Below are 18,057 nucleotides of genomic sequence, written 5' to 3'. Positions count from 1 at the left end.
GGTTTAAATAAGACAGGTTCCTCCAAGATCCTCTCTGACGATGTTCTAATCATTTGCACCTGAGCTGGTGCACCTGATTCTAATTTTAGGTATTTGAAGTAGTGATAAATGCAGGGGTGTACTTACTTTTTCCACATGCGAAATTTGCATTTATTTTTATTTAATTTATACAATGGACTACAAAATGTAAATGTTTCATGATATTTGTTATATTATATCACCTTTATCTATCAATATTGTTGAAATGAAGATCAAATAGCTGTATGTTGAAATATGTTGAAAAAGTCAAAACTTTACATGGGGTGTACTTACTTTTTCACGTGACTGTAGTTTCACCAGCAGGGGGTTTATGGTGGACTGCGTGTACCCGGCAGAAACCTGGGGGGAACAAAGCACGGAAAGAGCAAAGGGTGCAAGACCAGAAAGGAGACCCGAGAAGACAGAGAGACGACCAAGCTGTCTGCGATGGGAAAGTGATAGGCCCACTGACTCATCTTCGTCACTGTAGATTTCAATAATAATGAAGGTCTTGGTTTCTATTGGCGTCAAGCTTAGCAAGGTGTGAGGCAGGGGCACCGATTGCCCAGGGGGAGCAGTACTCCATCAAGCTGCAGATGAAGGCCGAGTTGGTGGATATGAGTGCAGGTATGCCAAGAAAGGATGTTGCATGATGCAGGAAGCCCAATCGGCTGCTGGCTTTGGAAACCAACTTTGAAATGTGGTTTGCCCACTAAAATCATGGCTGAAAGTGAGACGCTGGAATATGAATGACTTATTTACACCAAATGACTTTTTCACATTTCTTGTGTTACACCTTGAATTAAAAATTGATTAAATGGAGATATATTTTGTCACTGATCTGCACATAATACCCCTCAATGTCAAAGTTCAATTTTTGGGGGAATTTTTTAAATAAACAAATTGAAAATGAAAAGTTTAAATGTCTTGAGTCAATAAGTATTGTTGGGAAAATGCCAGGGGCATAGAAAGGCCCCTTTATGTAGTATGCTCTACGTGGCATAGTACATTATAGAAAAGAAGGGACATTCCATAGCTTGTAGAAAATGCCAAACAAAACAAAATAAGGGGCATTCAAAAATCTTGTGTGCATGCTGGACTCCCTGTGTGTTCTGAGGAGGAACCAAGTAATGCTCTGGAAAAGTTCATATTAGGGTGTGCCCTACATCTGGCAAATAAAATTCATTTACTTCTTCATGCAGATGTATGAATCAAATTGGCACCTCTTTGTATGAACTGGTCTCTATTTACTTCTGTCATGTGTCTGTTTATACAAGTGCACATTCGCATAAATAAATACAAAACAATTGCCAGACATTTGAACACAAATAATCATAAAAATTCCGGAAACGGTTGAAGTTGGTGGTGAGGCTTCTTCCTCTTCCTGAACGTCATCATACTTTACTCAGAAACGTGATCAACTTTGATTGATCAACATTCAGCAGCATATATTCAACGAAAAGGTAAAATGATGATTTGACATTTGTGATGGATTCTGATTTAGATGTAAATGCTTTTCCATTATATTTGCCCTCATTTCAAATATGTTCATGTGTCTTTTCGCTTTGCAACGCGGGGTACTCCTGCAAGTACCACATATGAAGGGGCCTTTTCTCTGCCCCTGGCATTTTTCCCAAGATATATTTTAAATACGAACAAAATGCATTTGTTCATCGCACAAGACTTTATTCAAGACGATATAAAAGACTTGAAGAAGTAAGGAGAAAAAAAGATTCAACCCAGATGGGATTTTAACCTACAATCCCAGCTTGGGAGTCTGATGCTTTATCCATTAGGCCATTGAGCAAGCACTTTAGAATTATTTTTATATATATTAAAGGGGTATAAAGTGTGTATATATTTTTCTATAACATTTATTTTTGTATATCTTTTTATTATATTCTCCATAGGTGATTCTGTCTGTCGAACGTCTGTCCAGGGGTGTGGTTTCCTCCTTTGAGAGGATAGCTCCACCCATTCTGGAAGACTCCACTCTCTGCCGCTCCATTCCTCATCCCTCAGATCGGCAGTCTGCAGCCTCCTCACTCTCTGCAGACCTGGACAAAATCCCTGATTTGGCAAACAAGTGGAACATGTCTTTCAATCCTGACAAATCTCACACTCTTACAATGTCTCTCCGAAAAGACCGACTGGACAACCCTCCCATCCACTTTCTGAATAATCCTCTCCAAGAAGTTCTGTCACTCAAGCATTTGGGTCTCACTATCTGCCATGATCTTTCCTGGGAAAACCACATTTCAAATCTGGCCTCCAAAGCCAGTCGCCGACTGGGCATCCTCCGTCGTGCGAAGTCCTTCCTTGGCACACCTGAGCTCCTCACCACATACAAGGCTTTCATCCGCAGCTCAATGGAATACTGCTCTCCCCTCTGGGCTGGTGCTCCTGCCTCACACCTTGCTCGTCTTCACGCTGTTGAAACCAAAGCGTCCAGAATCATTGGAATATCCCGTGATGAAGCTACCTCCGAGGGCCTTTCACTTACTCACTGCAGGCAGGTTGGTGGTCTTTCTGTCTTCTACCGACTCCTCTCCGCCTTGCTCCTCCAGCTCTCTCTGGGCTCTGTCCCCCAAATATTCCTAAAGGTCGCACAAGATCTGCCAGCAACCCTCTTATGTTTAAACTGCCAAAATCAAGACTCTCTGCCCACCTTCACACTTTCATTCCTCTTTTCTCCCACATCTGGAACAAACTCCCCCACTCCCTTCAATACCACTCCTCCCTCCAGGTCTTTAAAACAGCTGTTCACCACCATCTCTTATATTCCCCCATCTAAAACCTTGATCTTTTCTACCCCTGCTAATTTCACCCCAAACCCTCTTTTTTGAAATACCAACTTATTTCCTGGAATTCCTTGGTGTCCTTGTGTTTATACTTCTCACACCCCCCCCCTTCCCATGCCACCTCCCCCCAAGCCCTCTCCCTCCCACACATTCCCGATGTCCCTCACAAATGTTGTTTATGTGCTTCCTCTTCTCTCCCCATCTTGTCTACCGCTCCCCTTTTTATATACTTTGGTTCTTTGTCTGTTTGGTTTGTTTGTGTGATAGATGTTAGCTCTTTCACGAGCCTCGATTATGTATACAAAAAAAAAAGAATAAAAAAAAGAGGCTTCAAAAACAAAAATCCACCATTTTATTTACTCGCATAGCTTTGAGGCCTGTTTTGTTCGCCTCTGGTGTCTTGCTCTCTCTCACAGTTTTATTTCAACTCTAATTCGATGTCTCATTTCATTTTTCACAGTCGCTAACATGGTTTTAGACTCGGTTGAAAAAAAAACGGGAATAAAATCCGATGAAAGTTTCCGTTTATAGAACGAAATGCATTTTCAAAGGCCTATAACATAAAGGCCATTGCCACTCTCTCACGCCCTCATCTCCACTATAACTCACCATCTGATTTCATTTTTATCGATGGTTTTAGACTCGGTGTCAGCAATAATTGAGAACTTTCACGCACACATGGGAAATTGCCGAGATATATTAAATAATAGCGGCTTTTCGCGGCACAATATATCTTACACCGCCCAAGTATACAGACAGGAAATTGCCAAGATTTATGAAGAATTCGCGTCGGACGTTTCCATCGTCACGATTAAATGGTTAACTTATACGTAGTCAATGTTTGGAGAGGGGCGAAGCTTCGTTCACGTATCACCACAGACGGCAAATTGCCGAGATTGTGTGTGTGTGTGTGTGTGTGTGTGTGTGTGTGTGTGTGTGTGTGTGTGTGTGTATGTATGTGTACGACGTGTGTGTGGATGTATATGATGTGTGTGTGGATGTATATGATGTGTGTGTGGATGTATATGATGTGTGTGTGTGTGTGTGTGTGACCCACAGCCCTGTGTGTTTGTGTGACACACTCCCCCCCCCCCCCCCCCTGTGTGTGTGTGTGTGTGTGTGTGTGTGTGTGTGTGTGTGTGTGTGAGACCCACTCCCCTGTGTGTTTGTATGACATTCCCCCATGTATGTGTCTGACCCACTCCCCTGTGGGTGATCCACTCCCTGGTGCAGTGTGCGTGAAGGGGGTGGGGAGGGAGAGGATTTGAGCTCTTGAAGTCACATTTTACATGAGATGTCATCACACATTTCAAACTGTATTTCCCATGTGCACGCACATGCATTCGTGGCATGTTATCAGAAGTAAATAAATTGTGTGGATTACATCATTTGTGAATCTGATAAATTGCCTGTAACCATTTTGTAAAACTGAATGTGCAGCATTAAAGTCAAGATGTCCAAATGTCACACACGTCCATGCCCGTGGGATTCCCACGGGTGACCCCACTAGTCTTATTATAATAGAGCAAACATATATGGTTATGTATGGACCAAAAGGTCTTCTTCTTCCAAATAAATTATTAACATCCTCTTAACCCTCTTAATTACGTTTAGGCTACTGAGACCTCTCAGACCTTTGACGACCCTTTAATTCCCCCAAGACCCTTAATACCACCAAGACCCCTGAAGACCCAAAATACCCTTAAAGACCCAAAATGCCCTCAAAGACCCCAAAGACTCTGAAGACCCAAAACACCCCAAACACCCAAAATACCCTTGAAGACCCTGGGGCTCAAAAAGACCCTGAAGACCCAAATGGCTCTGAATGCCTGAAAGACCCCGAAGACCCAAAATATCCAAAATACCCCGAAGACCCAAAACACCCCAAAGACCCAAAACACCCTGACGACCCAAAATACCCCGAAGACCCAAAACATCCCAAAGACCCAAAACACCCTGAAGACCCAAAATACCCCGAAGACCCAAAACATCCCAAAGACCCAAAACACCCCGAAGCCCCAAAACACCCTGAAGACCCAAAATACCCCGAAGACCCAAAACATCCCAAAGACCCAAAACACCCCAAAGCCCCAAAACACCCTGAAGACCACAAAGACCTTTGAAGACCCCAAAGACCCAAAACACCATGAAGACCCAAAAGACACCGAAATGCTCAAAGATGCCTATCCCTCTGAAAGGACACGTGGTGAGGTGCACGGAGCGCCGAGTCACGCTAGTATTTATAAATATTTAATAAAGCAAAAACTATAACACAAAAGTGGAGTTTGTTTCGAACGCCATTAACTAGACCTATTGGCCAATGTATATTCCAAGTTTGAGCTAGTTTTAATGTGGAGCCCTTGAGATATGAGTGCCAACATATTTTGGGTGGACGGATGGGCGGATGGATGAACAGACACCAACATGATTTCGACGGTTTTCAAAATAAGACTCAAGAATGCGGAAACAAGCCGTTGATGAAATTTGGAACCTAATACCTGGATGTACAAAACAATTTCTCGTGTTTAAAGTTCCCAAGAGCACAATGAGCTCCATCATTAGGAAATGGAAGAATATAAGATTGGAGAACCCCAACCTCACCCTCTCCCAGGGAGCGGACCTGTTTCTCCGGGTTTGATCGGATTTAAAAAGTCTGATGTGTATGTTTCCAAGTTTGTAACAGATGCTCCATAAGCCTTAGAAACTTGAAAAATCTAAAGTTCAGTTTTAATGTGATGTTTTTCTTTTCAGAATTGATTGTGAAAGTGAAGGTGGAATCGGAGTTTGAGGAAGACTCACTATCTCAAGAGAAAGGTCTGAACCACAACAACATTCTGCTTGTTCCTGTTACAGACAGTCATGTGTGTGTGTCCACATTGCACAGGAGGTTGCGAGAGATTTTTTTTTTTTTTTGTTGGATACAGAATCGAGGCTCGTGAAAGAGCTAACATTTATCAAACAAACAAATCAAACAAACATGCAAACAAAGTATATAAAAAAGTGAGCGGTAGACAAGATGGGGAGGGAAGGGGAGGAAGCACACAAACACAATACTATTTGAGAGCAGGGACATCGGGAGATGTGTGGGAGGGAGAGGGCTTGGGGGGAGGCCGGATAGGTATAAAACGCAAGGACACCAAGGACTTCCAGGAAAGAAGTTGGTATTTCAAAAAAGTGGATTTGGGGTGAAATTAGCGGGGGTAGAAAAGATCAAGGTTTTGGATTGGGGAAGATAAGAGATGGTGGTGAAAAACTGTTTTAAAGACCTGGAGGGAGGAGTGGGATTGAAGAGAGTGAGGGAGTTTGTTCCAGAGGCGGGAGAAAAGAGGAATGAAGGAGTGAAGGTGAGCAGAGAGTCTTGATTTTGGCAGTTTAACCATAAGAGGGTTGCAGGCAGATCTTGTGCGACCTGTAGGAATATTTGGGGGACAGAGCAGAGACAGGGCTGGGGGGGCTAGGCCGGAGAGGAGTCGGTAGAAGACGGAAAGACCACCAACCTGCCCGCGGTGAGTAATTGAAAGGCCCTCGGAGATAGCGTCATCGCGGGAGATTCCAATGATTCTGAACGCTTTGGTTTCAACAGCGTGAAGACGAGCTAGGTGTGAGGCAGGAGCACGAGCCCAGAGGGGAGAGCAGGACTCCATTGAGCTGCGCATGAAAGCCTTGTATGTGGTGAGGAGCTCAGGTGTGTCAAGGAAGGACTTCGCACGACGGAGGATGCCCAGTCGGCGACTGGCTTTGGAGGCCAGCTTGGAAATGTGGTTTTTCCCAGGAAAGATCATGGCAGATAGTGAGACCCAAAAGCTTGAGTGACAACTTCTTGGAGAGGATTATTCAGAAAGTGGATGGGAGGGTTGTCCAGTCGGTCTTTTCGGAGAGACATCGTAAGTGTGAGATTTGTCAGGATTGAAAGACATGTTCCACTTGTTTGCCCAGTCTGTGATTTTGTCCAGGTCTGCAGAGAGTGAGGAGGCTGCAAACTCCCGAACTGAGGGATGAGGAATGGAGCGGCAGAGAGTGGAGTCATCAGCAAAGAGATAGAGAGGATTTTCAAGAGAGTCAGAGAGATCATTGATGAAGACCAGAAAAAGCACAGGGCCCAGAACCCTGCCTTGGGGAACTCCAGCCTGAACAGGAAGAGGAGATGAGAGAAACCCATTCAGGGCCACACGTTGACTGCGACTTAGAGAGGAAGTCCGCCAGCCATGCGTGGAGATTTCCATGGATACCAAAGGAGGAGAGTTTGGTGAGCAGAGCGGGGTGCCAGACCGTATCGAAGGCACGTGATATGTCGAGGGAGACAGCTCTAATTTCCTGTTTGGCATTGAGGACCTCCATCCATTGTTGAGACAGCAGAAGCAGCATGTCCAGAGTAGAGTGACCTGGTCTGAAACCAAATTGATGATCAGAGATTAATCCATTGGAGAAGAGGAAAGATTTCATATCCGAAGCAATGATGGATTCCATGACTTTGCTGATAATTGGGAGAAGGCTGATTGGTCTGTCGTTGCTAGGATCTGTTTTTGCACCTTTTTTGTGTAAAGCGGTGATGTTGGCTGATTTCCAAGCAGATGGCAGTTGACCTTGAGCAAAAGAGAGGGTGAAGAGAACACAGAGAGGGAGTGAAAGAGCGGAAGAACAGGATTTTAGGACCCGTGGGCTGGTGCCCTCAGGTCCAGTTGCAGAATCAGAGTCGAGGGTTGACAGAAACTTTTCCACCTTGTCAGGAGGAAAGGACACTGAGTCCAGGAGCAGCTGGGTATGACTGGGTACGGTGGGTACAGAGAGGGATGAGTTTGGGACACAAGATTGAGAGGCAAACACAGAGTTGAGGCATTCAGCTTTTTCACTTCCGGAGTCAGCTGTGTAGCCGTTTGAGGTAAGGGAGGGGATGGAGGGGGAACAAACACCAGAAAGAGATTTGACCAGATGCCACCAGGATTTGGAAGAGGGAGACAGATAAGAGAGTTTGGTCTTGAGAATGGAGAGATATTGTTTCCTGGCTCTCCTGAGGGTGGACACACTTGTTTCGGGCTTTGTGAAAGGAAATGAGATTTCCTTCCGTTGGATTTGCTTTCCAGGAGACGAAGGCAAGTTGTTTCTGGGCAACAGCCTCACCACAAGAATCCGTGTACCATGGACGGGAGGAAGGGTATGACAACTGAAGACGAGATGGGATAAATCTGTGCATGAGAGAGAGCAATTTACTTTGGAAGAATTCCCAGGATGAGTTGATGTCAGAGGTGGTAGAGATGGGAGACCAGTCCAGATGATTGATGGCTGCTTGAAGACCGTGCCAGTTGGCCTGAGTGAAATGCCAGACTCGTCGACGCTGAGCAGGCTCCCTAAGAATGGTCAGAGAGATGTCCACTTTAACAAGCACATGATCAGGTGAGCCGTTTGGAGCAGAAGAAGAGCAGCAGACATTTTCAGGGAAGTTAGTCATAACCAAGTCCAGAAGAGAAGATGCTCCATTGACTGAGATCCGGGTCAGGAAATTGACAGATTGTGTCAGTCCCAATGAGTCGCAGAAGTCCTTTGCTGAGGAGCCATGGCTGGTGAGAGAGGTACCCACACCCAATCATATGGCATGGTGACAATTGAAATCACCACATATGAGGAAGAGAGAGTTGGGATGAGTAGATGGAAGTTGGTCCATATTATCAGACAGCGAGATGTAGATGGAGTCAAATGCTGTTGGACTTGTCTTTTAAGGCCACATGGTGACTTTAGGCCATGTTAAAATGACCCAGCTCCTTAATATCGGATTCCTCTTTGCACATTGAAGCATCACTATATTTGTTTGAGATGTTCAGGGTAAAGCCCCTGACGGAGTGAACTCCATTCAATGTACAATGTGTGCTGAGTGGGTTCATCAAAAATGTAGTGGTCTGAGAGGGTCATTAACCAGTGTGGCAGCTACATTCAAGTGTAAGGTGTGCACAGAGGGAGCTGCAGATGGAGGAAATGTTGAGTTGGATCTTGGAGACGGCGTGAAGCTGGAAGGTGTGAAAACATTTTGCTACCTCGGAGACATGCTGAATGGAGAAGGTGGATCAGACTCGGCAACGGTTGCTCGAGTGAGATGTGCATGGGAGAAGTTTCGGGAACTGAGTGGCGTGTTGATGGTGAGGGGAGTGTCGTTGAAGCTGAAGGGAAAGGTGTATGCTGCATGTGTGAGAAGTGTTATGATTTATGGGAGCGAGACATGGGTAATGAACGTAGAGCAGCAATGAAGGTTGAAAAGGGTGGAAATGCGAATGGTTCGACGGATGTGCGGAGTATCGTTGAGAGAGAGGAAGACAAATGATGAATTGCGAAAGATGATGGGAATAGAGCCTGTGATTGATGCTGTGAAGAGGAACAGGTTGAGATGGTTTGGTCATGTGTTGAGGAAGGATGAAAGTGACTGGTTGAGAAGAGTGATGGAAATGAATGTAGAAGGAAGCAGAGGACGGGGAAGACCGAGAAAGACTTGGCTGAAGATGGTGGAAGAAGAAATGCGGGCAAGGGGGTTAACAAGGAGAGATGCAGAAAATAGGGGAAAATGGAGAAGATTGTCATGGGGACCGCAAGGCTAACCCCCGCTCTAGCAGGGAAAATGGCCTTTAAAATGCATGTTGTTGTTGTATGTTCAGGGTAAACGTGTGTGTCAGATGAGGAATAAATCTGTAAAACTATTCGGATCAAACTCATCGTCATTCACAATGCTCTTGTAAAAAAACAAAATATGAAGAGGGTAGAGCTTCGTCAATGCCGCGCATTCGTAAATCTCCACAATTCCCACCTAAAACAAAGTTAAAAGACAGCAAAAAGCAAGGTTTTGACACCTGGAAAAGTATTGCCTATATACTCAGAGTACCTCTCTTAATAGATAAACCAGCCAACTCGTGTATTTATTTCGTAAATTAACATTTTAAAGAGTCCCACCATCCCGAATGACATATCCACGAGAGATGGCAAATAGGAGCATGTACACGGCATTCGCCAACAGGCCTCACCATTCCTTGGTTCTTCTTCATATTGCCAATGAACACTTTTCAGAGAAATGCAGAGTATTGTTTCACCGAGTGGGCTGGTACCCCTTTGTCCTTCGTCTCTTTTCTAGATATTGCAGATGGAAAAGTTATGAAAGTCATTCTGTGTTGGCGGATGCGTAGAACAATGGATGGATTCCACAGAATGTTCATCAAAGTATGTTAACCACCATAGGAAGCAAGGAGAAACTGATGCTACAATCTATATATAAAACACAGTTTGCGTGTGTGTGTGTGTGTGTGTGTGTGTGTGTGTGTGTGTGTGTGATGTTACCGATAGACTCCGAAACGGAGAGGCTCACGTGCTTGATATTTGGCATAGACATGGCCATTGAGCCTGGGACGAACATGGCTGAGACCATATTTGACGAGATCCATATTTTTTATTCATATTTACCTCAGCGCATTGCAGCGAAGTACCCGCTAATCTCAGCCAGTGCGAGCAGCTCGCTGATTCGCTCAGAGCGATCACGTGATGTTCCATCCCGTCACACGTTTGCACGTAATTCAGGGCGAAAAGCCATTGCGTTTTTTCACCTTTATGCGACCGTGTTTTGTGTCGATTTTGTGCGATATGAATTAAATTTTAATTCATATTTCGTGTTTACGAATTCGAATACGAAGGAATTCCCCTTTCCCCTTTCGATTTCGAATACGAATCGAATACGAGCTTTAGTCGAGAGGGCGAATGTACGGGTTGGGAATGTACGGGTCTCCCCTCCCCCACCCGGCAATGCCGGGTACTTCTGCTAGGATCACGTGATGTTCCAACTTTGCCGCCATAATCTCACAGTTATGCGTTCGCACGTAATTCAGTTTTTTCACATTTCAGCGAGAAACATTGCCATTCATACCACATAGGTTTTTTTTCACTTTCATCTGATATTTGTGATTTATTTCAAACAAACTGTATTCCCATCTACACAGCCATGGATTCCTATTAACGTTATGTAAAGTACATAAATTGTGTGGATTACATCATTTCTGGATGTGATCAATTGCCAGTAACCATCTATATCCCGCCCCTCCCCTTCCCTCCTCCCCCTCCCCTCCCCTCTCCCTCCCCTCCCCTCCCCCTCCCTTTCCCCCATGCCCCTCCCTTTCCCCCCCTACCCCTTCCTTTCCGCCCTACCCCTTCCCCATCCCCCTCCACCCTCCCCTCCCCCTCCCTTTCCCCCATGCTCCTCCCTTTCCCCCCTACCCCTTCCTTTCTGCCCTCCTCCCTCCCCTCCCCCTCCCCCCTCCCTCTCCCCATCCCCCCTCTCCTCCCCTCCCCCCTGTTCCCCTCCCCTCCCCTTACCCCTCCTCTCCCCTCCCCCGCCCGGCAATGCCGGGTACTTCTGCTAGTCATTAATACATGGTGGGGGCAAGCCCCTGATTGCTATTCACTGTCCAGAATGATGGAGCAACCTCTGATAAGATCATTTGTGTGTGATAAGTAAATGTCTGACTCATTTGGGGAGATGCGCAATTCCTCTATTTTTGAATCTTTACTGTTCAATCGAATTGAGCATATTTGGGGCCAATCTTCAATGTAATTTGAGTGAAATATATGTCAATTTTGTAAAGTTGGTGTGAAGTAATGATGATTTTTGTGACTTGTCCTTACAGGTAAACAAAGGAAACTGGTTTCTTGTTCCAAATGTTCCCAGTGGTTTGTCACGGAAGCCTTCAATCGGCCCATGACTCGGAGTGTTTGTCAAGAAACTGACGAACCTGGCAGTGTGTCTTTCACACACAGATGTAAGCGTTGTACAGAGCCCCTCAAGAATATCCGAGGAAGTGAGAGACCATACAAGTGTTCTGTGTGCAGCAAAGCATTTGCTCGTTTTTCAGATTTGCGTCAACATCAAAGAGTACACACAGGAGAGAAGCCGTACAAGTGTTCATTTTGCAGCAAGGCATTTGCTGATTTGTCAAATTTGCGTAAACATCAACGACGTCACACTGGAGAGAAGCCTTACAAGTGTTCGTTTTGCAGCAAGGCTTTTGCTGATTCGTCATATTTGCGTCAACATAAAAATCGTCACACAGGAGAGAAGCCGTACAAGTGTTCGTTTTGCAGCAAGGCATTTGCTGGTTCGTCATATTTGCGTCAACATGAAAAACGTCACACAGGAGAGAAGCCGTACAAGTGTTCGTTTTGCAGCAAGGCATTTGCAGTTTCGTCATATTTCCGTCAACATGAAAGACGTCACACCGGAGGGAAGCCGTACAAGTGTTCGTTTTGCAGTAAGGCATTTGCAGATTCGTCATATTTCCGTCAACATAAAAAACGTCACACAGGAGAGAAGCCGTACAAGTGTTCGTTTTGCAGTAAGGCATTTGCAGATTCGTCATCTTTCTGTCAACATAAAAAACGTCACACAGGAGAGAAACCCTATCAGTGTTCAGTGTGTTGTAAGGTTTTTGTTAATTCATCAATCTTGCGTAAACATCAAAAACATCACACAGGAGAAAAGCCCCATCAGTGTTCTTTATGCAGCAAGGCTTTTATACATCCATCACATTTGCGTCAACATCAATCGATTCACACAGGAGAAAAGCCCTATCAGTGTTCTTTATGCAGCAAGGCTTTTATTACTCCATCACATTTGCGTCGACATCAAATGATTCACACAGGAGAAAAGCCCTATCAGTGTTCTTTATGCAGCAAGGCTTTTACTACTTCATCATACTTGCGTCTACATCAAACGATTCACACAGGAGAAAAGCCCTATCAGTGTTCTTTATGCAGCAAGGCTTTTATTACTCCATCACTTTTGCGTCGACATCAAACGATTCACACAGGAGAAAAGCCCTATCAGTGTTCTTTATGCAGCAAGGCTTTTACTACTTCATCACTTTTGCGTCGACATCAAATGATTCACACAGGAGAAAAGCCCTATCAGTGTTCTTTATGCAGCAAGGCTTTTGCTACTTCATCACTTTTGCGTCGACATCAAACAATTCACACAGGAGAAAACCCCTATCAGTGTTCTTTATGCAGCAAGGCTTTTACTACTTCATCATACTTGCGTCGCCATCAAACGATTCACACAGGAGAAAACCCCTATCAGTGTTCTTTATGCAGCAAGGCTTTTACTACTTCATCATACTTGCATAGTCATCAAACGATTCACACAGAAGAAAACCCCTATCAGTGTTCTTTATGCAGCAAGGCTTTTAAGACTCCATCACGTTTGCGTCGTCATCAAACGATTCACACAGGAGAAAAGCCCCATCAGTGTGCTTTATGCAGCAGGGCTTTTACTACTTCATCATACTTGCATAGTCACCAAACGATTCACACAGAAGAAAAGCCCTATCAGTGTTCTTTATGCAGCAAGGCTTTTAAGACTCCATCATGTTTGCGTCAACATCAAACGATTCACACAGGTGAAAAACCTTATCAGTGTTCTTTATGCAGCAAGGCTTTTATTCATCGATCAGCTTTGCGTCGTCATCAAACGATTCACACAGGAGAAAAGCCCTATCAGTGTTCTTTATGCAGCAAGGCTTTTGCAACTTCATCATACTTGCATGAGCATCAAAAACATCACACAGGAGAAAAGCCCTTTCAGTGTTCTTTATGCAGCAAGGCTTTTATGCATCCATCATACTTGCGTCGTCATCAAACAATTCACACAGGAGAAAAGCCCTATCAGTGTTCTTTATGCAGCAAGGCTTTTATTCATCCATCAAGTTTGCGTCTGCATCAAACGGTTCACACAGGAGAAAAGCCCTATCAGTGTTCTTTATGCAGCAAGGCTTTTAAGACTCCATCAAATTTGCGTCGACATCAAACGATTCACACAGGAAAAAAGCCCTATCAGTGTTCTTTATGCAGCAAGGCTTTTAAGACTCCATCATGTTTGCTTCTACATCAAACGGTTCACACAGGAGAAAAGCCCTATCAGTGTTCTTTATGCAGCAAAGCTTTTAAGACTCCATCATGTTTGCGTCGACATCAAACGGTTCACACAGGAGAAAAGCCCTATCAGTGTTCTTTATGCAGCAAGGCTTTTACTACTTCATCATACTTGCATCTACATAAAACGGTTCACACAGGAGAAAAGCCCTATCAGTGTTCTTTATGCAGCAAGGCTTATACAACTCCATCATGTTTGCTTCGACATCAGAAACATTCACACAGGACACCAAGAGTGAGAACAGTAAATAATAACGAAGAAAAAGATTAGGACAAACAGCAGAGGAAGAAGAGGAGGCTGACAAAAAAATTAAAATGAGCCGCAACGACTGGAATAGGCTTTTGCCCTCAAAATAGAGGAGATGAGGTGAAAGATCCCCCTTGCCTCTCCCCGTGCCCACTTCTTCATAAACCCCATATCCTAATCCTTCCCCTCCCAGCACTAAGGCATCAATCCCCTCTCACACTGTATGCCTTCGACCCCATCACCACCTGTCCAAATCACAACCCCACTCCATATTTGACAATAAAGGTGTCGATAAATGACCCAAAACCTCAAGATATGTACGTGACAATAAACATTGATATGTGAAATAAAAAATCGAAACAAGCATGCAGTTTCGCGTTTTGTGTGCAATCCATGCAAATTTATAACACTTTATAATTGCCCTTTGGAATTACCTTTTAGAATTACCCTTTAGGATTACTGTTTAGAACCCATTAGATTCACCCTTTAAGATTATCCTTTAGAATTGCCCTTCAGAATTGCCCTTTAGAATTGCCCTTTAGAATTTCCCTTTGGAATTGCCCTTTGGAATTACCCATTAGAATTGCCTTTTGGGAATACCTTTTCGAATTATAAATTTACATTCTCTTATATAATTTTTACGTAGGCCACACTCAATAAATTTCAAACTGATCAGACTAAGCATTGTCCCTGTCGAATTATTACTTCATAATTAAGGCACTAATGACATCATTGTTAACACCACTTATTCCCCATGTGGAGTTCTTTACAATGAGCGACGTTTCAAATTTTTCCATGGAGCGGTTTCGGAGACATGGATGTGCAACGTTTTTTTCCCCAAGATGGCCCCTATTCCACATGACCTATGACATCATAATTATCATTTAAATGTTCTACAAGAGGAAGTGCTTCTATGGTGAACATTATGTCTGTCGGACCAACAGTTGCAGAAAAAAACAAAATTCAAACTGATCGGATGAAGCATTATACTTGTCGAATTATGACATCATAAAGAAGGCACCCATGACATCATGTATCTTATTCACCATGGGGAGTACTTGACAGTGAACCATGTTTCAATTGTTTCCATTGAGCAGTTTAGCAGATATAGAGTTGTTACGTTTTTCCAAGATGGCGTCGGTACCACGTGACCGATGACGTAATAATTGTGAATAAAACATTCTACAGGCGGAAGCGCCCATATGGTAAAATATTGTGTCAATTGGACCAATGGTTGCCGAGAAAATGAATTCTAAAAATGCAGACATGCACACTACATGTACGCAACCGATCGCCTAACCCTGCTTTTTCCTTCGCGAGCGCAGGGTTATTACACTTTTACCCTTTATAACCCTCTAGAATTACCCTTCAGAACCATCTAGAATTACCCTTTAGAACCATTTGGAATTAAACACAGTGGGTTAGAAAAGTTCGTCTTCTTTATTTTGATGGACGGATGGAAGGAAGGACATCGGCAAATATTGAAATGGCTTCACAGCTTAAAATGAACACTGAAATATATGTGATATGAATGAAAAGTATGTGAAAGATATGCATTTGTAAATAAGGATCCGAAAGATTTGTGACATTAAACGACCCAAAACCAATTATATTCCTCTCTTTTTCTTTTCCTCCTCCTTCTCTTCCCAATATAAGGGATGAGGTCCAACCAAGCTGCCTCGACCACAATACTCCGCCACTTCCTCCCCTCAACCATCTCTCTCCACTCTCCAACCACCCCAACCTCTTTGATATCCCTCCTCACACAATCCTCCCATCTCAACCAGCCTATCTCTTCATTCCTCCTACTTTACTCCCTTGACATACCCGCTCTCTTTTGCCATTCTCTCTTTCTCCATCCACACCAAGTGTCCAGCCCACTTCAGCCGGCTTTTCATCAATCTCTCCGTCAAGCTCAACTGCACACCAATCTCCTCCCTCAGTTCATCCATCCATCTTCTATCCACACTCTTCACTTCTGCATTCAATTTTCATGATATCTTTATGGCTGTGTTAGGGAACTTTTAACTGAACCCTAAAAAGAAATTTCTCAAGACGAGACTCAGACTCAAAGAACTCAGGCTCGTCTATTCAAGTCAAGATTTATTCCGAATTGCAAAGAGAACTTGTTACACAAAATATAACCAAGATATGACGCGTCGCTTGGTTGAAGACTTCTTCCTTTTCTTCTCTCCTCTCTCGTCCTGCTCTCCTCTCTTCTCTCGGAGCATTCTCCTTTCGTAGACCTCTGTTACTTTGATGTCGTGGGATTGGAATGTAGAGGTCAACACAGAACTTGGCCAACTCCGTCTTCTTGGCACCAAAAGCCCATCTGGTTTCTATTCTACAGTCACTAAAAGCTTTACATAAGATACTATCGCAGGCAAAGGAGAAGAAACCATGGTCTTATCCCCTATATGTCAACCTACTCTGACCTGCACAATCTCACTACTTGATTAATGCATTCACCCTGGGCTTGAGTCAACACTCAGCGCTGGGGCTCTCCACTTAAGGGTAAAAAAAACTATTTACAGATGTCCCCTTATCGCTTCTGTTCCACTCCCAAGGCCTTGCTCACGCTGCCGAGCCTTGAAAGCACATTCTGGTTTGTAAATACTAATTTAACAATGGGCCAAAACTTGCCTTTCCATATCCTTTACAATTCTTCCATAATCCCTAATTTTTTTAATTTATGTTTATATTAACCATTAATCTAAACATCAACACAAATACTCAAACCACAAATTTGGTAACCCAATTCCCTAAGGCATACACCGTCATCCTGGAAGAATCTGATCACAAAACATTTCTTTGTTTGTTGACTCTTTCCATATTGATAATGCAGTTCATTTCATTTGCATCACAAATATCTCTGCAAACAACACTTCACCTTTACCAAGACACAACATTTTTCAATTCATCATTTAAAAAAATAATAAAACATCTGCAACATTTGGCAATACGTTTTGCTTCAAAACAAATGTTGACTTTGTGTTTGAAAAGAAGAGGCTGATCACTTGTGTTTGAAATTCAAGTATGAAACATTTTCTTCTGATGTCTTCATAACACCTACACTATTTCATGTAGGGTTCCGCTGTTGTGATAGCTGAGCGGAGTCATCGACTGACCCTGCTCTGCATGTAGCATCCTTGCCCCTCTTGCTGTGAGCCATAGTAGATTTGAACAAGGCCTTCATCCAGTTGTAGTCGACTTGCGTCCTCACTCATGAGTGGGCAGCAAGTATTGATGTGATATTGGTTGACCAGCAAGATGTGGAACAGAGATGCCAGATGCATCCACAACGATGTTAGGACCATGATGTTCAAGTTGTCCATGGTCCATACCAGGAGCAACCAGCAGAATCGTGCACAGCTGTTGTGGAGGAAAAGCACAGCCGTCCACTTACAGCTCCACGCTGGCTCCCCGGATGTTGGCGGAGTAATGACACACGTCACCGCATCCAGTAGAAGTCGCAGGCAAGATGTCGTCGTCCCGCAATTGCTGACGTGATGAATGTTCGAGGCATTCGAACAAAAGTAAGCGATCGCCTTTCTTCCATATGTTAGTGTGATCCAGGCAAATGGTCACATAAATTTTCCTTGGTGAAGGTAAGCATCCATCCCCAATTTTACAAAGGAGAATGTCTTCGTCATTCTTTGAGAAGGAGGGTGTATGCCAAGATTAACTTCATTTTTAGCCACAAATTTTCTTTCTCGAACTTCTTCCCAATTCCGTTATCACTCCATTTGAGATGTGATCTGGTCTTATCCTTTACTCAGCCACATCTAAATCTGCTTTCCACACACACTGAATCAGATAGGGTACATCTTAACATGAAATCACCATATTTTAACTAATCATGTATTTCTTATAACAGTTTCACATTCAACAATTTGTTGTTTTCCTTTAAACATTCAAAAAAGTTATATTCATTTATATGCTTCACACGAATAATATTCAAATCAGGTATATATATATTTTTTTTATTAAACTAAGAATAGCATTTCAAATTGCTTTCAGATCAATATAGTTTGAAAAATTAAA

At 43.5% G+C, this 18,057-nt stretch overlaps 1 protein-coding gene across 1 annotated transcript in view; it reads left to right on the top strand.

Moving 5' to 3' along the window:
• Positions 1-14,314, top strand: part of LOC137428603 (uncharacterized) — a 58,195-nt gene extending 43,881 nt beyond the window's left edge. Inside the window, exon 3 of the mRNA XM_078777294.1 lies at positions 11,646-14,314. Within this exon, the coding sequence (XP_078633420.1) occupies positions 11,646-14,037 (2,392 nt within the window). The 3' untranslated portion in view covers positions 14,038-14,314. The remainder of the gene's footprint in view (positions 1-11,645) is intronic.
• Positions 14,315-18,057: the final 3,743 nt, after the last annotated feature.

Source organism: Myxine glutinosa, chromosome 5 (genome assembly GCF_964187855.1).
Source record: "Myxine glutinosa chromosome 5, kmMyxGlut1.1, whole genome shotgun sequence".
NCBI classification, from domain to species: Eukaryota; Metazoa; Chordata; class Myxini; order Myxiniformes; family Myxinidae; genus Myxine; species Myxine glutinosa.
Note: the sequence above shows the minus strand (reverse complement) of the source record. Positions and strands in the feature narration are given on the sequence as shown.